The following is a 26,405-nucleotide window of genomic DNA, read 5'->3' on the forward strand; positions in this document are numbered from 1 at the left end:
TTCACACGGAACATTAAAATGGAGACTTTCCTAATGAGGAGACTCTCCCCCGCACCCACTCCAATAAAGAGGGTTGGGCTGCATGTTTCCAGTATTTTCCTGTTTTTCTAGAACCACCCTCTCAGTTCTTCTACTGGAGGTATACTGATTTCCTCCCCAGTTCAAAATAACCATACACATTAGGACAGTTACATCTTCTAGTGTCAGAACTGTTCTACTTTGTTTTCTGTTTTCTTTTAAAGGGGCAGGAACTTAGAATTCATCTAGCTAATGCTCTTATTTTAACATGACACCTGAACATTTAGACTAATAGTTTATCCACGAAGTAAAAGCAAAATTTGGAAAATATATAAATATACGTCAGTAAAGGCCTTTAGTGTATTCTCTAAAGACAGAGAATAAATAGTGTTGATTCTCTAACCCAGTGGTTCTTAATGTGCTTGGGTCACAATCCCCTTGGAGAATCTGGTGAAAGCTATGGATCCTCTTCCTAGAAAAATGCCATAAGCACATATACACAAAAAATTGCATACAATTTCAGAAAGTGCAGTGTACTTCAGCACCCTGAACCTTTTCATAAACTCTTAGTTGACAACTTTGACTCTTAAGTATTCAAATTCAACCCTACTGGTACCGTTTTTATACAAAAAGATAAAACTGATGACATTAGTTCAATATATATGTTTTCAAGTACTTATAATATACGCTTCTCTTCCCTGTGATCAAGGCATAAACTAAGACCACAAAAGAATGTATTTCTGGGTAATTTTCAACAGAGATTGAATCCTCAACCTATGTCACATTGAGAGAATGATGCCATAAAGTAAACTAATCAGTTTAAAAATAAAGGAAGAAAGAGAGGGAGGGAGGAAAGAAGAAAAACATATAATACTTAATGGACTAAAAAAGAATTAGAGAAGGCAAAATCATGGTTTTCGATACTTATGAATTTTAAATTTGTGGCTTTTAAAGTCTTCTACTTAATACGTCTTTCCCTACTTAGATGATTCACAGCATTTAAGTTACAGTAGCCTAAAGGTGTAGCTTAAAAATAATATGTACTAAGGAAAATACATGCTTTCTTCAGAGAACTCATGTATGAAATGTTCTTTTTCTGTGGAAAAAACGATTCTAAGGAAATTAACTGTACCAGATCCCTAATAATAGCAGCACATTTAATAAGTGATTTTAGCAGCACAGTAATTAAATGAATCAGCATACATGATTTAACTTGTATTTCCTTTTAAAGTTAAAAACATCCTTAACATTTTTTTAAGATCTACTCTCTTAGCAACTTTCAAATATAAAAATACAATATTATTAACTATAGTTCCTATGCTGTACATTACATCCCCAGGATTTCTTTCTTATATGACTGGTAGTTTGTACCTTTTGACCATCTTCCTTAACATATATTTTTAAAATTAATTAATTAATTTATTTATTTTTGGCTGTGTTGGGTCTTCGTTGCTGTGCGCAGGCTTTCTCTAGTTGCGGCGAGCGGGGGCTACTCTACATTGCAGTGCGTGGGCTTCTCATTGCGGTGGCTTCTCTTGTTGCAGAGCACGGGCTCTAGGCACACGGGCTTCAGTAGTTGTGGCACGTGGGCTCAGCAGTTGTGGCACATGGGCTTAGTTGCTCCGCGGGATGTGGGATCTTCCCAGACAAGGGCTCGAACCCACGTCCCCTGCATTGGCAGGCAGATTCTTAACCACTGCGCCACCAGGGAAGTCCCCACATATTTTAAGCATGATTACACTCACAATGCTTAGAGGCTATCCTATCTCTGAAGTGTAAGTATGGCAGTTTGAGAAAACCACCAGAGGAGTTCTTTATATTGACAAATTATAATTTCTTCTCCCAGAAATGTTAATGCAAAGCTTCTGGATGGTGTTTTTGAAATTCCTTAATTAATTTCTTTTTTCCTTTCAAAGAGATGCTGGGGTTACTATTAATCTCAAGAGCCAACTGGTGAAGATATTGGCTTGTCCTTTCCTTTTGTTTTTCAAACTCCTTGTATGTCAAGCGTTGGCAAAATGTGAAACCTAAAAAAAAAAAAAAAGTACAATTGGAAAAGCAAGTTAAAAAAAGAAAAACATGAAAATGTACTTATCCAAACTGGCCTTATCCTGGACTTTTTTTCCCCAAAATATGGTAGATAACATTACTTATGCTCATATTCTCTTTGCTTCAGAGTAATATTGTTTCTTTACACATGCTCTATTCTTTTTTTTTTTTTTTTAAGTTGATGTACTTTTTTTTTTTTTATTTTTATTGATTGATTGATTGGTTGCTATGTTGGGTCTTCGTTTCCATGCTAGGGCTTTCTCTAGTTGCGGCAAGCGGGGGCCACTCTTCATCGCGGTGCGCGGGCCTCTCAGTATCGTGGCCTCTTTCGTTGCGGAGCACAGGCTCCAGACGCGCAGGCTCAGTAGTTGTGGCTCACAGGCCTAATTGCTCCGTGGCATATGGGATCTTCCCAGACCAGGGCTCGAACCCATGTCCCCTGCATTAGCAGGCAGATTCTCAGCCACTGCGCCACCAGGGAAGCCCCACACATGCTCTATTCTTTAGCAAAACATACACTGTCGTATTTTGCAAACATTATTTTATTTGATTTCCAAAATAAATCCATGAAGTAGGAGAATCAAGGAACTACTATCCTAGTTTCAAGTGGAATACACAGGAATTTAAGTGAAATGGCAAACAAATTGGAGGTGAAGGGGAGAAAAAAGTTTTCCTTGACCTTCTTATGGTCCTTGGCTGGGTCTGAGAAGTAAACTGACAAAGACAGATTAACAGGAGAAAAGCATACAAATGTATTTAGTGTAAGTTTTATGTGACATAAGAGCCTTCATAAGGAAATGAAGACTCAAAGAAACAGACCTATGTACTTTTATGCCAGTTTGCTGAAGAGTGCACAGTCCTGGAGGAACGTGACAGGTTAAGGAGAATGATGTAATCGTAATAAACTGGGGAAAACTTAGCAAGGCCTGTTTGTTCAGATTCTTCTTGGCCTCCCTTTGTCTTTGGAGCTAAGGATACTCCTTTCCTCTGGGTATAAGGAGGGCATCTCTCATATGAGGGTTTTATGGCCAGTTTCAGGGAGGAAGGACAAGGGGGAAGTAGGTCAGAGCGACCCTCCTGCTTCTGCATTTTCTCAAGCTCTTTCAGCTTAAAATATTCAGTATGTCAGGTGCCATATTTTGGGGTAGTGTGTCCCGAACCCTATCAGAAGCATGTACAAAACATGGACAAAGAATTTCATGAACATGAGCAGTGTTTTTTCACTGCTCTGTGAGCTGTCTTAGCATGTACAGTCAACCAATCAACCAAGCCTCTCCCTACGCTGATCTACAGATGGGGATGCCTTAGCCTCCAGACACACCAAAGCAACTCTCAGTCAGGGTAACCTTTGAAATCCTAAAGCCCATTAATATTCGGGGGTTTGCCTATTTTCACTATAAACACAGCTTCACTTAAACACACCTATGGTGACACCTGGAATTACACTGCCTCTGAAAACTTAAAATCCTACACCTAACTCTCTATTCAGAATCTACTGTCCTTCAAATAATAATATAATAATAACTTACGGGACTTCCCTAGTGGTGCAGTGGTTAAGAATCCACCTGCCAATGCAGGGGACATGGGTTCAAGCCCTGGTCCGGGAAGATCCCACATGCCGCGGAGCAACTAAGCCCGTGTGCCACAACTACTGAGCCTGCGCTCTAGAGCCTGCGAGCCACAACCACTGAAGCCTGCGTGCCACAACTACTGAGCCCACGTGCCACAACTACTGAAGCCCACGTGCCTAGAGCCCGTGCTCCGCAACAAGAGGAGCTACCGCAATGAGAAGCCCACACACCGCAACGAAGAGTAGCCCCTGCTCACAACTAGAGAAAGATGGCGCACAGCAACAAAGACCCAACACAGCCAAAAGTAAATAAATAAATTTATTAAAAAAAAAAAAATAGCTTACAATGAGTGCTTACCATATGTCAAACTTTTTGTACCTTTTCTCATTATATCTTCAATGTTCTAAGGTGTAAGTGTGCAGGTATTATTATTATCAGCCCTGCCTTATCGATAAAGAAACAGAAGCTTGGACCACATGGCTGAGCTAGGATCTGAACCTGGGATTGTCCCAGTCCCAGGGTTTGGGGTCCCTATACTATGCCATACTGCCTTTAGCTCTGTCACAACTCTCGTCACTCTCAGAGCGATGTGCCATTTTTCCTTGTTCATCATCTCTTTTTTCCCATCCTGAGTCAGACACATATCTGATCATCTGAACCACTTTCTCACTAATTTGTGTCCTCAATTTTCTTGCACTCCAATCTTTCTGCAACACCTGACAAAGCAAAATTTCAGCCCTTAATCAATGCTTGAATCCACCTTTTACACTTGAAGATTCAAGTAAATAAGTGCTGCTGAGAAAATTACACTGTCCAAATTGGCATCACTAAAATTTATAATCTACTTCATCTGGATCCTCAGAATTACTCATCAGTCCATTTATTTGTCTTTTCTCAACTGCTTTTCCCATTCCCTGTCTATTTCAAACTACTCCCTTTTTCTCATGTCATCCATTCAATGGTCCCCCTACAACTCCTCAGACAGTAGGGTCTCCTCCTCCAACTTCGTCAAGGAAAATGGATTCATCATTTAATGATCTCCTTCAACTTTCTACCTTGGACCTACACATTTATTTATATCCATACACACTGTCAACTTTACTCTTCATATCCCTCCCCCGTTCGAGGCAAACCCTTGGTCCTGTGCCCTTGAAGACATTTCCTCCTGCCTCCTCCAGGGCCTGGCTCCATCAGTAATCTCTTTTGACCTCTCAGCTGGTCATTATGCTCAAATCTCTGGCTTGATTTAGCATCGCCCCAGTTATTCCCAGCTTCTCTCTTCCCTTCTTATCATAGATCCACTCTTAATCTCTTACCCATTCATTCCTTTTCATCCCACTTGCAACCTGGCTTTTGCCTCTCAAGTTACTAAATCAGCTCTCACTAACTGGCTCCAGAGAGTCCGGAGCAGTCCTGATCTGCTGCCACATGCAATCCTCCTCTTTAAAATGTTACATTTCCTTGGCTTTATGAGAACGACTTCACCTCATTCCCCTTCTAACATTTCTTCTCTGTCTCAGTCACAGGTTCCTCTTTACTCACCCCTTGATGATTAGTGTTCCTTGATGTTTTATCCTGGACCTCTTATATTGCTCAACATACTCTAAATGACCTCAATTTCCACATGCTCCCAGATGTTTAGTTTTAGTTCATATCTTTCCCCTGAACTTCAAAATTGCACATCCAGCTGCTCTGCTGAAAATATCAACCAGAATGTCCCACACATATCTTAAATTAAAAGGTCAAAACAGATTCAGTCATTTCCCTACACATGTTCCTCTCCTCTGTTTTTCTATCTGAATTGGTGGCAGTCACCTCACCTGGAAACTTGAGAATTATCTTTGAGTCCCCTTTCTCTCGGACCCCCAGATGCAATCAAGTGTTGCCAATTTTACCTCCTAAATATTTCTCAAACCCGTCCCCTCCTCTCCATCCCTCTTGTCTCTGCTACAGTACAGGCCTACATGATTTCTCACTTGGACCACTGTAGTAGTCACCTAACTAAGAACTCTGCTTCCAATCCCCCTGGCCAACCCATTCTCCAAACTGCTGCTAAGCACTATCTAAAATATAAATCTAGCCATAACACTTTTTAAAAAATAAAAAATGCCTCCCCAGCTGCCTAGTGAATTCCTTGGCTGCGAAATGAGGCCCTTCAAGATCTGACATCTATTTCTCTAGTTTCAATTCCTGCCACCGCTCAGCTGTAATTTCTAGCCCGTACCTATTTTTGCTCACAATGTTCCTCCTGTCCAGAATATCTTCCCCTTCTCCACTCCTCTGGTTTAGCTTGCATCTAATTCTTTAAGACTCCTACTAGGTATCATCTCCTCCACAAGCCTAGCCTGATGCCCTCAAACTAGGTCAGGTAATCCTCCTCCTCCAGTCTTCTATAACCTCCTCTGGCTTGAACATATCCCTCTTATATTTTATTATGATTGATTTATAAATGGTTGTCTCTCTCATACATCAATTCTTTCACTGAATTAATTTATTCAACAACTATCTATTGATATCTATAACTACTAAGTGCCAGTTGCTTTTAACATGGAACATAAACTTATTGCGATCAGGGGCATTATCTTATACATCTTGTATTTTGTGGTGCTTATACAAAGTCTGGCACAGAGTAGATCTTCAAAATGTTTAGTGAATAATTGAATGGATGGATGGATGAATATTTGATATCAGGAACATTTTAAATCAACACATGAATTTCAAGTAATCAATTCAAGCATGCAGAAAAGAGCATACAACACAAAACATAGAGACAATTAAAAAATTCATTTAAGTTGTATACTGATATAATCTGACAATTTTACTGAATAAGGGATAAACTTCAAGAAGAGACGAGAGTTAAGCTATTTAGGGAAAAATATTATTAGATAACTCTTCACTTTCCAAGTGCTTATAGCACACGGCACAATGCAAAGCACTTATATTCATTATCTCCCTTTAAGGCATATTGTTGAATAAATGTTGGATGGAAATAAATGTTAAAATGCCTACAATTCCTCCATTTTCCTCAAAGCCAAAACTAATGAAAAATTGAATATGAAAATCTAATATAGTATGGCAGCCAAATGAAGTTTATCTTGAAATTAGTCAGATGAGATCTAATCTAAAAAGATTCCAGATGTTAGGTTCAGAATACTTCATTAGTATCTCTGTTTAACAGCATCAAACAGACAGTATGCATGTGGCAACAGACCTGTGGCCATATGCCCTATGTTCGAAGAAGGGAATGGGAGGAAATGGCATCTATTAGCTGAGAAATTCCAAATAATCCTGGCAAATAAATGTATGCCCTACTCTATGAATACTTTTCTAGAAATTAGTAATGCCTTAGAAAACTTTTTTTTTTTTAAGGAAGAAATGTTACCTACATTTCTAGTTGGTCAAGTTACATAATCTAAGTTTCAGTTCTTACCTATAGAATGGGGTAATAATAATGCCTACATAATAGGTTATTGTGTAGAATAATTTCATAAATGCATGTTAGTGCTCAGCACAGTCTGACACCAAGTAGGGTTTAATATTAGTGTCAATTAATATTAAACATCAATAGTACTTAATATTTAAATAATAATACAATTTAAATATAGTATCTATGATTTATAACAATGTTATATTATTATTATTTTTTTAAATTATGAAATCTCATTTTGAGTTTTTTTTAATATATAAATTTATTTATTTATTTATTTATTTATTTATTTATGGCTGAGTTGGATCTTTGTTGCTGCGTGTGGGCTTTCTCTAGTTGTGGCGAGCGGGGGCTACTCTTCGTTGTGGTGCGCGGGCGTCTCATTGCGGTGGCTTCTCTTGTTGCGGAGCACGGGCTCTAGGTGCACGGCTTCAGTAGTTGCGGCTCGCGGGCTCTAGAGTGCAGGCTCAGTAGTTGTGGTGCATGGGCTTAGTTGCTCCATGGCATATGGGATCTTCCCGGGCCAGGGCTCAAACCCGTGTCCCCTGCATTGGCAGGTGGATCCTTAACCACTGTGCCACCAGGGAAGCCCCTAATGTTATATTATTAATATAAATACTAAATATTTAACAACTACGAGGTAGATACTGTTATTCTCATTTTGGAGATGAGGAAGGTGCGGCACAAAGAGGTTAAATAATTTGCCCAGGCAATTTGGCCCTAGCACCCAAAGTTATACCTATTACTTTATTTTGTCTCTCACATGACAATCTTAGGAAATTTGAATTTTAAATATTTTATGGTTTAAAGAAATTAAAAATTAAGGAATCAGATCAATTGCCACAAGACATGGAGTAAAAAGAATCATGGCGCCTTTTCAACTGGGTAGGGGGAAGGGTTTAAGCTTCTCCTCTATAAAAACTTTGTCATTTCCTAGAAAAGAGGAGCGAAAGAGAGAGAATGAAAAATAGGAGAAAGAAAAACAGTGTGCACAGGAGCAAGGAAGCAGGCAGGTGGGTAATAAATGGAGGGGAAGGTGAGACCTGGGAGCAGCAATGAGATATAGTAAGTGTTTACCTTTTTAGAAGAAAGGTAATCAAACAAAGAGCTTCCAAAAAGAACTAGAGAAGAACTTGCTCTGGAGATATTAAAAAATAACCTTAATGTAACCACCTTTTATAGCATTATATATTTATTACATACTCACCCTTGGCTCCTTTCCAACTTATGTGGCTATAACAGTCACTTAATGATAAAGAAAGAATAAGACTTTATCAATACCTGATATAGCATCTGGATCTTCTCCATGTAGAAGCTTCTTAAGTTTCTTACTAACCAGATCCAATAAAGTAACTGGTGTCTACATAAAAACAGATATTTTCAAATTTTTAATATGAATTTTTTTCTAGCCAGTAATCCAATATAGAAAAAAACAAACCTCAATATTTTTGACCAATGCATAGGGGAAGAGGATTGCAGATGGGGAGAGGGGGCGGGTAGCAGAAGGCCTCTGAATTATGAAGGGTATAAATACTTGAAATTCTTTTTTAGAATTCTTAAAATTCTATATTCTACTCCCACATATGTAGTATATCTGAAACTAGATTAACCAATCATTAGTGCAATGTTCTCTTCTAATAATAAAAATTATTTGTACTTCCATAACAGCACTGGTCTAAATAATCTTACATTGTAATTACATGATCCATATGTAAATAGTAGCTCTAAAATACATAATAATATCATTCTCTTAAAATGGATAAATACTCCTTTTCCAGTTTTGGTTATACAAAGGAAATCCCAGATTATAACATGTATCTGGGGGAAATAATTCCTCAGCTAATATTGTTACAGAGGGCACCCCCTAGACCTACCAATGTTGAACCTCATATCCACATAGTTCCTTCATCTTGAGCCCCAGGATACCTTTCCATGAGCTTCTATTGTCCTGAAAATTTACAAACATGAAGCCATGCCCATAAATTCATTCTGTCATTCAACAAAAATTTAGTGAATGATTTCTATGTTCCAGGACAGTTCTAGGTGAAGAATAAGCAGATCTAGTCTGAACTCACAGAATTTACATTCTCATGTGAGAGAAAGACAATTTCAAAAAATCAGCAAATACATAATATAGTTTCAGGTAATGATAAGTGCCATTAAGAAAGCATAAAGCAGGATAAGAAGCTAGAATGAAGAAGATGGGTAGCTATCTCAGTAAGGGAAGGCTTCTGTCTTACTGAGAGGGTATCATTTTGAGCAGAGGCCTGAAATGATGTGAAGGAGTGAGCCATAAAAAGACTTGGGAGAAAATGTTCCAGACATACAGTAGACAACACAGGTAAAGCCCTTTAACAGGAAAAAGCTTGGCATGCTCGAGATCCCCTATTATAAATACCCACATCTCAATCTCCCTGAAATACTTCATTCCCTAATCTCCAGAAACCAGTCATCGGAGCCCCTTCTCCCTGCTTCCTGAATCCCATACCCCCACTTCCTCCAGCCCACATCAAGTTCCTTTTCTCCCTTTGTGTCCTGCCACAATATTTGAACCAGTATGTTTCTTTACGACACTGCTAGTTCTGATATGAGGGGGAGGTAAAAAATGAAAAAAATCCTTTCTAACTTCTCAACCATATGTAGGAAAGAGGAGAATTCATTTACCTAGAGGAGGAGGCAGGGTGAGAAAGTAGAAAGTGGAGAGGCTAAGTGGTAAGGAAGAGGAAGGGAGAGAAGATGTTCTTTCTAAATTCCTGGTTGGAATCTGGGACCCGTTTCACAACTAAGCTATAAACATGAATTTTGGTTTAGTGACTGTAGAATTAAACATGTAACCTGAGCCCTAATCTCCATTTATTATATTTTTTGATGAAAAACTAGGTGCAGAATAACAACTTTTTTTTTTTAACAACTTTATTGGAGTATAACTGCTTTACAATGGTGTGTTAGTTTCTGCTGTATAACAAAGTGAATCAGCTATACATACACATATATCCCCATATCTCCTCCCTCTTGCATCTCCCTCCCACCCTCCCTATTCCACCCCTCTAGGTGGTCACAAAGCATGGAGCTGATCTCCCTGTGCTATGCGGCTGCTTCCCAGTAGCTATCGGTTTTACATTTGGTAGTGTATATATGTCCATGCCACTCTCTCACTTTGTCCCAGCTTACCCTTCCCACTCTCCATATCCTCAAGTCCATTCTCTATGTCTGTGTATTAATTCCTGTCCTGCCCCTAGGTTCTTCAGAACCTTTTTTTTTTTTTTAAGATTCCATGTATATGTGTTAGCATACGGTATTTGTTTTTCTCTTTCTGGCTTACTTCACTCTGTATGACAGACTCTAGGTCCATCCACCTCACTACATATAACTCAATTTCGTTTCTTTTTATGGCTAATATTCCATTGTATATATATGCCACATCTTCTTTATCCATTCATCTGTCGATGGACACTTAGCTTGCTTCCATGTCCTGGCTATTGTAAATAGAGCTGCAATGAACGTTGTGGTACATGACTCCTCTGTTTCAAGTCACCATATCTCTTGCCCAGGTTATTACAACAGCCTCCTAAAAGGTTCTCCTGCTTCTACCTTTGCCCCTCTATAATCTGTTCTCAACACAAAAGCCAGAGTTATTTTCATAAATATCAGTCAAATGAGGCCACTGTTGTGATCAAAACCTTTCATGATTCCCCATTTTATTCCAAAGAGAAGCAAAGTCTCTCCAGTGGCCTACATGGGCCCCCATATCTCTCACCTCATCTCACAACACTCTCCCACCTGCTCACCACTTCCTTGCTGTTCCTCAGCACCCAGGCATGCATCATCTTCAAGGCCTCTGCTCTAGGAACCATTTTCTCTGCCCCAAACCACTTACCCCCACCCTCATGGCCATTTGGTTGACTCCTCCCCCTTCCAGTCTCTGCTCAAATCTCATTTTCTCAGTGAGCCCAACCTTGGCCACGCTGTTTAATAGTGTAAGCTCCTACTAACCTCCACCGTGGCACCCCAAAATCCCCTTAAACTGCTCTTTTTTTTCTATTGCATTTATTGCCTTCTAGCAAACTATATGATGATGATTTATTGTGTGTATTTTTTTTTAACTGTCTGGGTTTCTCACTTGGATATAAGCTCCTCAAGGGCCTGCATTCTTGTGTTTTGTTTGCTAGTGTATTCCAAGCACCTAAAACAGTGTCTGGCACAGAGAAATAGGTTGAAGAAATTAATCAATATATTTGCAAATATCAACACTGTTTTAACTCTGCTTTCTTCTCTTTAGCGGGTGTGGGGAAAGAGCATTCCTTCAAACTTTGTACATTATAGGTACTCAGTAAATTATTTATTAAGTGAATTATTTGCTTTTTGTCTGACACAAGTAGCTTAGTAATAAATGTGCCCAGGCAAAATGCCAGATACCTTGAAGAGCTCAGAGTGGAACTCCAGTAGAAACAAGACTAGTTGTTCTGCCCGTACTCTTAATAATGATTTGGATTGCAAAACTGCTTTGGCAAGAGTTTTCAGGACCACCGTTTTGTTATCAAACTGTAAACAGAAAGAGTAACATTAACTTGAATCATTTTTATTCAAAAAAAATAGCAGAAGAGGGGCTTCCGTGGTGGCGCAGTGGTTGAGAATCTGCCCGCTAATGCAAGGGACGCGGGTTCGAGCCCTGGTCTGGGAAGATCCCACATGCCGCGGAGCGACTAGGCCCGTGAGCCACAATTGCTGAGCCTGCGCGTCTGGAGCCTGTGCTCCGCAACAAGAGAGGCCGCGATAGTGAGAGGCCCGCGCACCGCGATGAAGGGTGGCCCCCACTCGCCGCAACTGGAGAAAGCCCTCGCACAGAAATGAAGACCCAACACAGCCATAAATAAATTAAAAAAAAATTAAAAAAAAAAAAATAGCAGAAGATTGTAAAAGTGTTATTGCAATTTTTTTCACCTGTTTTTGTAATTTGTAGGCATTGGGTTCTGATGCAATCACCATAAAAGTGAGTAGCCGTCGTAATTCTTCTCTAACGTTGGGCAACAACAATCTTAGATATAGTTGTGTTGCTTCAAGTGCTTCTGTTCTTTTCTCATTTTCTGTTACATGGGTTACAAAGAAGACAAAGCAAGGGACAAAAAAAAAACCGAGATTATAGTATGTAGCAGTCAATTAAAATGCTATGATACTGTATTTGGTTTGTAGATTCTTTTTTACACTTGAAAGTTTTTATTAGGAAATATTTCAAACACACAGTAAATTATCTATATAATATGCCAAACACCTGCATAATTATTTCCAGCATTGTCAAACAGTAATTTGTTTTTAACATGAAATTATATGGCCACCTACAGAGCTAAAAAAGAGACATGATGTGTCACTCAATTTTTATTTTGCTAAAAGGTCACCAAATTAATACAATATTTCCAGATACCTCAATTCTCTAATCCGCTAGTACTATATCAAAATGTTTCTTAGAATGTCCTTGTGATAGAATTACCTTAGATCTAATTGCTATACTACAGTATTACATTTGATAGTACAATTTACATGGCAGGCCAAGTGAATTGAAAAAAGACTCCATGAAGTACTTTGACATCATAGAAGAAAAATATTAAAATGCAATACTCATATAATACATAAAATTTTCTGCAACTTGTATTATTAAAAAAGATTATGCAAAAAAACTGAAGTTTAAACATCTCTTACCTAAAAGTTCTATAATTCCTGAATGAATATCAAAATACTCATCAGTTAATAAGCAATCTCTCTCTTGATTATAATATTTTACTATGACATCAAAGAGTAACTTCTTCTGTGTATTCAATCTTGTCTCTTCATTTATGTTTTGTACTAACTGCTGGCTGACAGTAACTATTAACTGGTCAGGGAAATATTCCAAGCATTCAATTGCTGCATTAAGCCAGTTATCAATCCTGGAGGTAAAAAACAAAATAAAATAAATCAATGGTTAACGTTTCCATTTAACTGCCTAAAACATTGTTTGATAAAACAATAAAATCTAGTTTATAATTAACCAAGTCTAAAGAAGAAACTAGTTTTAAGAATCTTTTTAATAATTTTTGCTGGATGACTGAAGGAGTAAATGAGAGGGAATAGCTTTTCTCCTCACCACATACCACCACACCTTTCTGTACCTTTACTTTCAAGGAATTAAAATATTTGTGGGCCACCTTTTCATTATTTGTTTCTAACTTTGTTAAATTTTGTTCAGAGGAGTTCATCTGTACTGTTCCATTCCACTGGTGTTTCCTCTCCCCTTTCCCACTCTGATCATTAGGTGCATATGTTTCTATCACTATTTGAAAATAAGATACCAAATATTTCCCCCATTAAGATGCACTGTTTATCCCACCACACACTGTTTTCCCCTTTTTTATCTCCCGACCTCAATAACATAAGCAACTTAGGATCCTTTCACTCCTCCCTCCCTTCAGTGATGATTTTGGAAGGGCTTTAATTCCCCCTTCTCCTCCACCTTCCCCACCCCCAGGTTTTGCTGAGATAGGTTAGTATTTATCATAATTTCCCTTAATACTATGTCCTTCTTTTTTGATATCTTATTTAGCACACTTATATTTTGTACATTCTCACACAGTCTTACCATATCAACTTCGAATATGTTGTGTGCACATGTGTGTTTGTATGCATGCACATATGTGGGTACAAAATTAGGGAGAAGAGAAAATAGTGAGAGCGCACAGACCAAAGTTCATTGCCTACCAATATTTCCTTTCCTCTTCATCTGTCTCCACCTTGGGGTTCTAGTTATTTCTTTGTAGTCAGATTAAAATCTTTCCTCAAATATTTTCCTAGGAGGGGGTTCCTGAGTGATATATTCTATGAATTCTCGGTGATCCTCAAGTATCTTTCCTTCTTCCCTCCTCTTCTCTTTCCCCTTCCATTTCCTTTTTTCTCCCCACCCCCACCAAGCCCTGTTGAATGGAATATATTGCCTAACATGTGTGACTTATTATCGTCTAGCTCCTAGTGTTGCAGATGAAAAAATTAATGACAGTTGGATTGCATTTCTCTTGCAGATAACCTACACTTTCCACTTGGAAGCTCATAAAGGCTGACTGGCTGCTGTCTGTTTCCTGCAGAGGCACCTAAAGAAATCCTGTTTCTTTGCTGGTGTCCCTATATTCTCCCTGACTCAGGGGCTGGGGAAGACTCATTTGCTGGGTCTTTCTCGGCCTGTTGAATTAGAAGCAAACATGTCATGTGCAAACAGGACAATGGTTGACTATCTAAGTGGGTTCACAGGTCTCTGATCATCAAGCTCTTTGTAGGATCTGAAGCTTTCTGGTTCTCAGGTTTGGAGTCTGATGTTCTTTTCTTGTTTGGCCCATGTGGGAGAAAGCATCATATCAGTTCTCTTTGCTGGAATCTCAACAGTACCCAAGATCTTATACTTATGGTTCCTAGAAACTGATTTATGATAGGGCTTATTTCATTGGACTGTAATGTTTTGTTTCATGAATGTCTCCCCTACTAGACTGAGGATTCTCTTAAAGCAGGAATAAATAAACTGGTAGAAACCATGGTGGTTGTTACTTTACGGTTATAAAACGGAAATAATAGAACTTTGAAAAAACACTCAGGGCTGGTGCAGGGAAAGAATGATGGACAAATCATGCCTGAACTCATATGAATGAAACCACTCAGATTTCCAATAATCTTCTCACAGGTCATAACCAGTGACTTTCTATTTTAGATCAAATGAGAATTCACAGTGATTAATTTTTAAATCAATGATGGTGTCTGCTCATACATATGAATATGTTCTCACACCTTAAAATACCAAGCGCAAAATATATGAAAGAACATTTTAGTTATAAATTGACAATAAAAATGGTCACTCACTCAAGTAGACATAAGCTTGGAATAACCTCTCTGTCGAGGCAAGTGTTTGAGATAACAAGATCTTCCTCTTTACTTAATTGGAGATTTTGTGTTTTAACTGGAGGCTCCAAAATATTTTCTAAGAATGGAATGTGAATCAGTTGAAGAATACGTAGCAATGTTTGTTGTTTCCAAACATCTTCCACGGCTTAGAAAGAAAAATAATATAACTATCATACTAATAAATAACATATACATATTCAACCAGTATCATAGAATTCTTCTATTTCTAGTAATACAACAGAAAAGCTACATAATATAATGGATTAATTTGTTAGGACAATTTAAATTTGCTAAATTACAATTTTTCTTTTCAAGATTGACCTTTAAATAGACATCAGGGTTATGAGCCATATTGATTTTATTTTAGGCTAATTATAAAGTGATATTATCTAGCTTTTAAGGTGATCAATAGGTTAATTCCAGATATATAAAAAAACTACTGGTCCTGCTTATAAATTACTTTGATGATTGGAGAGAATGAGATTACTAATTATTTATAATTTTATTCAAAGCAGAGATAATTGTAGTTAAATTGCTTTTAAATAAAAATACAGTATTAGGTTAATTTTAACTTGGGTTTCTGGTCATTCATGTTAAGAGTTAATAAAGTTTTTCATTATCCTAATTATCAGATCATCATTAATATTTTGTTTTTCCTTTAAATGAAACAAAATTACAAAAGCAACAGCTACAGTAAATCTCTTGTGGAGCTTTACTGCCAGTAGCCTACGTATTAAATTTGGACCATAGTCATGATTTGTTTGATTATAAAGTATTTTGAGTAGAATTAACTTGTATAAAAATGGGAGATTTCATATAAAATTCTGGGTTTCAAGCTTCTCTTTAAAAATATCTTAAGAGGGCTTCCCTGGTGGCGCAGTGGTTAAGAATCCACCTGCCAATGCAGGAGACACGGGTTTGAACCCTGGTCCGAGAAGATCCCACATGCCGCATAGCAACTAAGCCCGTGCGTCACAACTACTGAAGCCTGTGCTCTAGAGCCTGTGAACCACAACTACTGAGCCCGTGTGCCACAACTACTGAAGCCTGCGCACCTAGAGCCCGTTCTCCGCAACAAGAGAGGCCACCGCAATGAGAAGCCTGCGCACCACAACGAAGAGCAGACCCCTGTTCGCCGCAACTAGAGAAAGCCCACAAGCAGCAACAAAGACGCAACGCAGCCAAAAATAAACAAACAAATAAATAAATAAGAAAAAACAATCTTAAAATCTCATGACACTGGGCTTGAATTAATGCCTGACCAAAGTTAGCTGATATGAATTAGTGGCTACCCTATTTGCATTGGCATGTCATTTCCAGCTCACCACAAACCCCACCACTTCCTACTGTATCCCAAACAGTGAAGTTGAGTGTCAGCTACCATTTTCATGGTATTGTCCTGTTGGTTTTGTTACAGTAGAAATTAATTTCCCTATAGTTATATCTCTTCCTTAAGTGGGAAAAGGAAAAATAGCCAAGAGGGCCCTACATTTCAAGCAAAACAACAATTTTTCCTGCACGTTTGAAAATGAAGTACTCACCCGCTCTCCAATCTGCCTGGCTCCTAAAGGCATCTGAGTTTACTACTTCTGAGTTATTGGCCCCAAATAAATCAAATTAACAATCTTTTAGTAAAGACTTGAGATCATAAGTAGCCTCTAATCAATCAGTCCACATTTGTAGATACCAACCTTTGGGCACAGCACTGAATGAGGTGCTAGAAAAAGATACATATATAAAAATAGTGGCCCTTCAGCAGCCACACCCTATGTAAGGGGGTAAGGATAGCCACATATGAAATGGATGAAGGCAAATTTTATCAAGTGACCAAGAAGTATGAATAGATATATTATGAATACATCCAAAAGTGGAAACAAGACTATTCTTAGCAATAGCATCAAGACAGAACATTCATTTACTCAAATATTTATTGAGACCTGTTTTGTATTAGGCACTGTTCTAGGTTCCAGGGATATAGTGGTAACCAAAACAGGCAAAATCCTGGCCTTAATGGAGCTTATATTCTAGTGGGGAGAGGGAGGCAGTCAATAAATAAACAAACAAACAAAAAGTGAAATATGTGGTGTGTCAGCTAATAGTAAGTTTTATGGAGAGAAATTAAGCAAAAAAGGAGATTAGACTACATTAGGGGGTTAGTGTTGCAATTTTAAATAAGATGTGTGGGAATTATCATTGGAAAGATGATATTTGAGCAAAGACCTGAAAGTGAGGGAGCAGAGAAATGTGCATGTCTAGAGCATACTAGCCAAGTGCAGAGATGATAAATAGAATAGCTAGCTCTGTGTGAGGAAATTAGACTCAAGAAGGAAACTGTAGCCACACATATAGCCACCACCGTCATCTTAATGGAGCACTTCATACTCAATGATCACTGTGCTGAGTGAAGGGGATCCAAGGGGATAGACTCTACATTTGAAGAGCATACAATCCATCCAGCGTTTAGCATAGCCTACACAGACACAGACACACACACACATGTGCATGCACATGCACATATGCACATATATGTACATATGAGTGTATGTGTATAGACGCATAAATAAAAAGAAAATATTTATAAAAGGAGGAGGCTGTCTGTGAGCCATTCATCCACTAAATGTAACCTTCCAACAGCTAAGCACTGGGCCATTCAACAGGGATACAACAGTGAACAAGGCAAGGACTGTCCCTGTCTAAGTACCGCACACTCCAGTGGGAAATAAAGACACGTAAACAGGCAATTTCATTCAGTGTGTAAATGTTTTGGTGGGAGAAGTACAGTGTGTTCAGTAGGAATCAAACTTTGTTTCAGCTGAGGAAACCTTTGAACAAACATATTCTTCTGGAAGTCAGGTAAAACAGATTAATAGTGGAATTGCTCTAGCTGATATTGGCATTCCCCTGAGACCTACCCCACAGAGGTGAGGTGAGGGAGAGGTTCTGCACCTTTAGAACCCCTCACATTTCTAAAACAACACACATATATTTCAAAAATATTAGTCATTATATTATCAGTAAGAAACACCTGTAAAAAATAAATCTCAGCAAAGGTGGTTCACCTTAACTCTACTAGTCACACAAATACAAATTTGCAAAAAGCCTGCAGTCCTGGGACTGCATTGCTTTACCACTGCTGGCAGATTTTTGAACTCAATTCAAGTGAAGTTGGTTTCTCAGTTCTTTGGGAATTAAGAAATGACCTTTCTCAAAAAAAAAGAGAAACTCCATACTTTTATTTCTTGGCTAAAATTTATATAGGTGTGTTGCCAACTGCATACCTTTAACCAGCCATATTTTTCCAAATAGAAAGTGGCTTAAATTTTCTTGTTGGCCAGCTAATTATTTAATCTTATAAAACCAGATAGTTTTATATCTGAGGCGGTGGCTTTTGTGCTTGAGGATCATAGAAGAATCAGATTTCAGTGGATAATAACAACAACAAAAACTCCTTTCATGCCTGATTTGTTAGAGTTTAGAGACACTTCCAAATGCACTTTCTCCAAAAAGTTTTGGTATGAAAACGTAAATTCCAAAAAAGTTAACTTTGTTTAACTCATTAAGTACAAGAACAACCAGCCAATTTTAAAGTTAATTCTCTTTTGCAAGCCTTTTTACAAAACAAAAACCAAACAAACAAAAAGCCTACCCTAGCAGATTCAAGACTTTTGAACATAAAGAGATTTCCTATTAGTCATTTATTAAAGACTACGTCTCTCAAAACTATGTTTTATTAGAGAGAACAACTAAAATAGTTTTTTGTGTTTCTCTGTTCTGAAGGCTGACACATTCAGTTGCGACAAAGAGCAAACATACCAACTAAGAGCAAACATACCAACTAAACATAACTTCAGTTGTACCCATTTTATAATTTACAATACCTTGTTGCAACAATAATGATAAAACACTGGGTAAAAGTATGGAAATCTAGGTCTGAATCTTGATGCCATTAGTTAACTGTGGAAACTTGGCAAATTATCTAACTTCTCTGAGTCTCAGTTTCCTTGTCTATAAAATAAACAATATAAACTAAATTAAGTCTAAAGTAAAGCAGTGGTTCCAAGACTTGGCTGATTTTTGTTTTAACATAATGTCTCCTTTTTTAGGGAATTCCTTGGCGGTCCAGTGGTTAGGACTCGGTGCTTTCACTGCTGTGGCCTGGGTTCAATCCCTGGTGGGGGAACTAAGATACTGCAAGACGCACAGTGTGGCCAAAAAAACCAAAAAACAAAAAACTCCTTTTTTAAAAAGCAAAACTTAATAGTTATTGTTGTGTGACTTACTGTTTAAAATCTCTGGCTAAACACACTAGTCTTAAAACTAAAGAAATTCCTGTTTTCACCTAACATCTTTTTGTTAAATATGTTACTCATAAGAGTATATAAAAGTATATGTATCATTTAAAGAGTTTGGGAGATAGATGCAAGAAAGGGAAGAGGCCTAAAACCCTGTTTTCCTTTGTAGAAAATTACTAGATGTCCCTAAAACTGAAAAAAGCATGAAGTAGCAGTATAAGCATGACATTTAGAGACGTGAGATACATTTACAACACACATGAATTACAATTTATATGAATTATAAATGGTTGTCTCTGGAGAGGGGGAAATGGGTGAGAGGAGAAGGGTAGGGAATTATTATTTTTTAGTAACAAAACCTGTAGGGCTATTTGAATGTTCTACATTATGTGCATGTATAACAAAGATAAAAATTAAAATGTTTTAAAAAGTACATAAGAGTGCCAGCTTTCCTTCCCTACCATGTCTTATTTATTTATTTATCCTTCTGAGTCTCAGTTTCCCAAACTATAAAACGGAAGTTTTACCCCTCACTTTACAGGGCTATTGTAAAATTACAGACAATAAATATAAAATGCATAACAAATTGCCTGGCCCAGAGAAAGGCCCAATAAATGAAAATTACTTTTATGAGCATCTTTACTGATAAATTATATCCATCTTTAGTTAGAAATTTCTAGAAGTACCCTATATCCTCACGGGAAAATGATGAGACAAGTATTTCTTTTTCATTTGTAATAGGTAAAAACTGAACTTTTGTTGGCTCCTCTTCTTCAGCCTGTCCTCTAAATATTAATCTTTCTCGGAGTCTTCTTCTAATCCCTCTTCTTTTCTCACTCTGCACCCTTTCTTTGGGCGCCGTGCATTTCCCTTATCACACTTATCCTAGTTATTGTTGATAACCTTTGCTCCTCCAGTGTGCAAATCATGCTTGTCTTACTTCCATCATGGTTTGACCACATGCAGTAAAGCGTGTAACCATTTATGAATTGTGTATGCATCCCTCCTAATTGCCCTGGGTATGGGGCTCTTCTTTCAACTGTTAAGTTGCCTTATAAGGACAAAACCACAAGTAGATGAAGTTAATGGTAAAGAGAATTAGAGCAATAGGTAGCCTAGCTAGTTTGTTCTGAAAGGCAAAGAGTAGGGAGATGTTTGGGAGGAGCTTATACAATGGGCAAAGGATATGCTAATAAGAAGATGGTCTTGCATTATAAATAATAAGGACTGGTAATGAGTTTGCATGTTTTTTTTCCGGTAGTAAGGACTGTAGCACCTCCAGTTAATCTGATCATGGTTATTGTAAAAAAAATACACTAAATGTTATTGGATCTACATTGCCTTACCTGTCTTGTCTGATGCAATCACTATGTAGAAGGAAACTCTTTCGGGGAGAGTAGAGAGTAAGTACGCCAAACACACTACTTCTATTGTATCTGAAAAGTCAGTTCTTGGAGACAGTAAAAAGATCAGTGGTTGCCAGGGGGGTAATGGGGAGGGAAGGAGGAACAGGTGAAGTACAGAGCATTTTCAGGGCAGTGAAACTATTCTGTATGATACTATAATGGTGGATACAGTCATCATACATTTGTCAAAACCCACATAATATACACCACCAAGAGTGAATACTAATGTAAATCGTGGGCTTTGCGTGATAATGATATATCAATGTAGGTCCATGGATTATAACAAATAACCACTCCAGTGCAGGAGGTTGACAGTGGGGGAGGCTGGGTATGTGTGGGGGGCAGGGGGCACATGGGAACTCTCTGTACTTTCTATTCAATTTTTCTGTGAACCTAAAACTGTTCCAAAAAGTAAGGTCTATTTAAAAAAGTCAGCTCTTCTTACAAAGTTCAGAAAAAAATAATGAAAACTGAAATTACCTTCTTTTGAAAGTGGAAGAACAGGTTTGTCAACTGTGATGTTTGGAGGTAAAGCCAGAGTCCCACTCATTGTATCAATAAGTTCCTCAATTCTTTCCTCACCAATCTCTTGTGCTAGAGGATTTGAAATCACTTTGCCTTCTGGTCTGTTAAGAAATAATATGTGAATTTTTCCATTACATACAGGACCAAAATTTCAAATATGCATTTTAATTTACTTATTAAAACTTATTTATACATTTCCTATTTCCAAAAAAGATGTCAGGCAGCTTACAATAAAAGATACAAGTAATAAATGTATTAAATAACAGAATATCACCAGAAGAGGATGTTAGGATTGTAAATAAACAGAAAAAAATATATGTTAATTCTAAGGTTATCATGGCTGCTGTAACAGAGTAGAAAATTTTTGCTCTAGTTTCGTTTCCATAACTTTGGCTTTATCTACTTTGGCTAAGTCATGTTTCAAAAATTAGGAAGCATATAATTCATCAGAGGAGATAAAGTTTTTCCTGGTACAAATTCTGAAATATTTATGTGATCATGTCCTCCATAACAGTTTTAGAGCAAATGCAGAAAAGATTAATTTTTACATGGCTATTTCTTTTACTGACTTCTGAAAAAAACAGAAAGCATAATATTCAAGGTTTGCTCAATGAAGACTGTTCTGCCAGCAACTAAAAACAATATATTAAGTATCTTGGTTAACACTAACCTTAAAGATTCCTTTGCTTTTATTTCATCATTTAACCCAGTCTCAGAATCCTTTTTTCTTTTGCAAAAAACATAAGATGATTTATTCCCTAGAAACCTGTAGAGACTATTGTTTGAATCCTCAAATTCCAATTCCTTTTCGTTTTTGAATAGCTTCATTCCTACTGGTTCAAATACTTTATGGTTCATTAGAACTTGACAAAGACGAACTCCTTTAAGACGAGAGATATCATTACTACTCAGGCACATATTTTGCATAAGATGACTTAGTACTACATCAACAGCATCAGAACCAGTAAAACAGTCTTTGTATGTTCGTAAATGATGCCTCCTTCTTTTTATTTCCACTTGAGTCTGAAGGGAGTGAATAATACCATCCCATAGCTGAGTAGCTTGAAAAGGACCAGAGCATCCTGAAAAAAAAAAATTAAACATATGTTTCTAACAAATTTAGATTACACAAAAATATGTAAGTTTTTTTTGTTTTGGCAACCTTATGCTTTTTTATGGCATATCTGCTAACAATGCCTTTCTTAAGTTTCTTCTCTTCCCATCTTGTGTAAACTATAATATGTTTACTAAGTTTGCACATGTTCGTCTGCCAATAAAATCAGAGTAAACCTAGGAACTTGCTTTACTGATATGAAATATACTACTATGTACTATGTGAATTTATACATCCTAATGTTACATGCTTAATAACTAGCTAGACTTAGTCTTGAAGAATATTATTTCAGGCTACATTTAAAAGGAATGTACACACACATTGGAGTCTTGATTATTACAGAGATGTGGCTTCACCAGACTCTGCTTTTCCTTTCTTCTTTTTGCCTTTTTGAACAATGACAAGCATTGCATGAAAGAAATCTATGGCAAAGAGCTGAAAAAACTAATCAATTTATCTGCCAGCTGTTCTTCTTGAAAAATAAAAGTTTGTGAGGAATAATGAAAATCTGAAAACAATGAAAATGTCCAGTGCCTGGGGAATAGTTAAGTAAATTATGGAATAGCCTTATTATAGGATATTAAGCAGCCATTAGGAAGAATGACATTTATAGCATGGAAGGATTTCATTAAGTAGTAAAAACAAAAAAACCAATGAGGTTGGGCAGAACAATTTATATACTATCATCCTAGTTATGTAAAAATGAATTCCCAACCTACATACAAATATATGTAAATAGAAAAGTCTGGAAGGATAAACCTCAAAGTAACATTTAGGAAATAGGTGTAATGAAAGGATACTCACTTTTTATATACATATTTCCAGTTTTTATAACGTACATATATAATTTTTTCAATTAATTGGAGACAGTAAAATTTTAAAATTGAGATATAATTCACATTCCACAAAATTCACCCTTTTAAAACATACAATTCAATGGTTTTTAGGTACATTCACAAAGCTGTGCAGCTATCTCTATTATCTAACTCCAGACCATTTGATCACTTCAAAAAGAAACCCATACACACATATACACTCTTGATACTATGTATAAAATAGATAACTAATGAGAGTATACTGTATAGCACAGGAAACTCTACTTATTGCACTGTGGTGACCTAAATGGGAAGGAAATCCAAAAAAGAGGGGATATATGTATATGTATAGCTGATTCATTTTGCTGTACAGTAGAAACTAACGCAACATTGGAAAGCAAATATACTTCAATAAACATTAATAATAAAAAAAAAAGAAACCCATACAGTTAGCAATCACTGCTCATTCCCCTCTACCCCAGTAAATTTTTATTAAAATTTTTTTAATAAGATAAGGGAATACGTTGAAACACCTAGAATGTTGTTTCTAGATTTTCGTTGTTGTTGTTAGAATCTGAGAATTTAAGCTCTTTCTTACTCTGACTATGAATAACTGGAAACAGGATGTCCAACTTTACATAATGGTCTGATGTTTAGGACAGAAATAAAAGCCCATCACCTTCAAATGCCTTCTGTAACAGAAGCTGTCTGTCTGTCTGTCCTTGAACTATTGGCCCGAGACACTGTGGACAGTGCATAGACAGGAGTAGGGCGTGGAGGGTGAGGAGTTGAAAAGGGGAGGGGTTGAGGAGGGAGTAGAGACTGGGTTAGGGTAGGGTGGGGTGGATAAAGCTAGAAGTCTATGAGCGGAGGAGACAAGGGTATTTTCCATCTGCCTCTCTAAGCGTCATTAAACAAGTAGGCTAGGTTAAAGAAATAGTCCTCGTGCTCAAGGACTTGCCATCTAGTACTTTTAACCCCTTGTTGTTCTAAGTGTAGCCCGCTGACCAGCAGCAGTGGCATCATCTGGGAACTTATTAGAAACGCAGAATATCAGACCCTACTCTTGAATCCAAACTGCATTTTAACAAAGTTCCCAAATGATCTGTGTGTATATTAAAGTTTGAGAAGCACCGCTTTCGAGGACTCCCCAAGGAGAGTAGCTCCTGAAAAGGCCCAGTGCCCGTTCAGCGGGACTGAGAGAGCAGGTGGGCCGGGAAAGGGGTGGGTCCAGGAAAGGGGCGGGCCCCAGAGGCCTGAGGGGCAAAGTCCAAAACGCCCGCTCCCCTCAGCCGTCCCCCGCTTCGGTGCACATTTGGTTAGGATCTAAAGGGGTACCTGTCCTCCTTTTCCGGCAGAGAACATCTCTAGGGCTCACGAAACTCGACACGCTCCGCCCTGGGCCGGGAAGCTGGCTCTGGCTGCCAAGGCTACGGAACCGCGGAGTCAAAAGAACCGCCATAAGCTCGTCCACAGGGCTCCTCCCCCGGCCCGTAACCCCGCCCCCTCCCTGTTCTCGGGAGGCGGAGGCCAAAGACGTCCCGGCCCCGCCCCTTCCGAACAAGCCGGAAGTGACGTCATGCCCGGGCAGGCTGGTCTTTCGGTCTTCTTCCCCCTCCCTTACTCTTCCTCCCCAGTCCCTCCCCTCCCCTCCCCCTTACCTCCTCCGGTTCCAGCCTTTGAGGCGGCGCGAGTGTGAGAGGCTATGGAGTAAGCCGGCGGCAGTGGCCAGGCGCAGGGGCTGAGCAGGAGCAGCCAGGAGGCGTTTGGGGGGGCGGGGGAAAAGAGCCCCAGCACCGCCCCTCCCGGGGGAGAAGGGGAAGAGGTGAGTGACCCCCCACGGGCACGGATCGACCTCCTTCACCGGCCGCGCTCTCGCTTGGGCTCCCCAGGCAGCGAGAAGGAATGGGGAAGGACCCGCGCCCGGGGTAGGCCTCCCAAGGTCCCCGGGGCTGGCGACTGTTGCTTGGTGACGGGCCTGCCGGCTGCAGGCGGGGCCGGCGGGGCTGTGGGCGCCCGCGCGAAGCCGGGCTCGGGGGGCGGCAAGCTCCGGGGAGCGGATCTGGGAGGCCCGAGTCTCCCGAAGAGGCCTGGAAGCGACTGGAGACCCCGGGCTGGAGCCATCTGCTGGAGGGAGGGCCCCCGGCTCCGGCTCGGGAGCTCGGGTTTCCGTGGTGGAGATCCTGGTTCCCTTTTGGGAAATTGGACACTACTCCGGCACTGGGTGAGAACAGGTCCCCTCAGTTCTGAGGTCCGCCTCTGATAACCTGAGTTACCATCTAGGGCCCTACTGCCCGGCGTCCTTTTCTAACAGTAGCTTTAGTTCTGGAATGGAAGGTTATTGTTTGTGAGGTGGGTGGGGCAGGTGTTTTGTTAAATACACGCTCCGAGGCTCCTGCACTCCTGTTTTTCTAAGCAGGAGAGAAAGGATGGAAGAAGGTTGAGACCCATGAGGCTTGCAAAAACTTGGGATCCGACTGAATACATAACCTATGATCAGTTATGAAGGGGACCAATATTGTCACGTCAACTGCCATAACAGTCTTCCTGAGACTCCAGACTCAAGCGACTTAAAAGCACTATGTCAGTAGTGACTTACAATTGTAAGTTGCAAACTAGTATTTTTGTAGATCAAAGTCAGGAATCATCTGTATGACTTTTCTTTACAAATTGGATTCTATGAGTAAGAAGTTTTCTAAGTCGCATTCGCAAGCCTCTCCATTCTGGAAAATTAATATAGTTTAAGGTTAATGCTCCAAACCAACCTGTCACTGTAAAACCGGTCATGTTCTGGTAACAGCTTTAAAGTCAGGTGATTGAAGCTTCCTTTTGGACTTTGCAGGCCTTTTTTCGTTTGGCTTCTTATTTTTTGGTTTAAATATTAATTTTTTAAAAGTTTTAAAATAATTTATCAGCTGAGTGTATAAATAGAATTCTTGAGACACTATTAAACTGTAGCCATAAAAGACACTTTCGGGGGACTCTAAAGGAAGGATCTTCATTCTGTTCAGATCCACTTAACACACATGCAGAAACCTGTCTCTAAGATCCATAAACACCCAATAAAATAAATAGAAGCACATTGTACTTACATACACTGGAATATTTCTGTAAAAATCAACCCCGTACTTGGGAATAACTACTCATACTCACATGTTTGAAATTCATGACTTATCCCCCAAGAAAAAGAGGTCCTCTTACTGTGTTTGACTCAAGTGACTAGCTTAATCATCCATCCCTTTCTATAGCAGTAGAGATTTGACAGCTTCCTGTC

General features: G+C 38.7%; 2 protein-coding genes across 4 annotated transcripts in view; one reads left to right on the forward strand and one right to left on the reverse strand.

Moving 5' to 3' along the window:
- Window positions 1-1,295: 1,295 nt before the first annotated feature.
- Window positions 1,296-24,952, reverse strand: DEPDC4 (DEP domain containing 4). 2 transcript variants are annotated; one of them, XM_059936744.1, is made up of 9 exons: window positions 24,793-24,952; window positions 21,873-22,284; window positions 21,158-21,303; window positions 14,938-15,124; window positions 12,760-12,986; window positions 12,007-12,149; window positions 11,482-11,607; window positions 8,347-8,425; window positions 1,296-2,045 (listed from the first exon to the last, which is right to left on the reverse strand). In XM_059936744.1, the coding sequence occupies exons 2-9, from the start codon at window positions 22,127-22,129 to the stop codon at window positions 1,870-1,872; spliced, it is 1,341 nt and encodes a 446-aa protein (XP_059792727.1). In that variant the 5' UTR covers window positions 22,130-22,284; window positions 24,793-24,952; the 3' UTR covers window positions 1,296-1,869. The 2 variants fall into 2 exon arrangements, with proteins under 2 accessions (XP_059792727.1, XP_059792726.1); XM_059936743.1 differs by lacking the exon at window positions 24,793-24,952 and adding an exon at window positions 24,470-24,599.
- The window catches only part of SCYL2 (SCY1 like pseudokinase 2), a 56,538-nt gene continuing 54,883 nt past the window's right edge, over window positions 24,751-26,405 (forward strand). The window contains exon 1 of one of the 2 annotated variants that reach the window (XM_059936741.1): window positions 24,751-24,956. The gene's annotated coding sequence lies outside the window, so the exon portion shown is untranslated. Of the gene's footprint in view, window positions 24,957-25,557; window positions 25,735-26,405 lie in introns of those variants that run through there. The other variant, XM_059936742.1, reaches the window with a different exon arrangement.

The sequence above is a fragment of the Balaenoptera ricei genome, chromosome 10, assembly GCF_028023285.1.
Source record: "Balaenoptera ricei isolate mBalRic1 chromosome 10, mBalRic1.hap2, whole genome shotgun sequence".
NCBI lineage: Eukaryota > Metazoa > Chordata > Mammalia > Artiodactyla > Balaenopteridae > Balaenoptera > Balaenoptera ricei.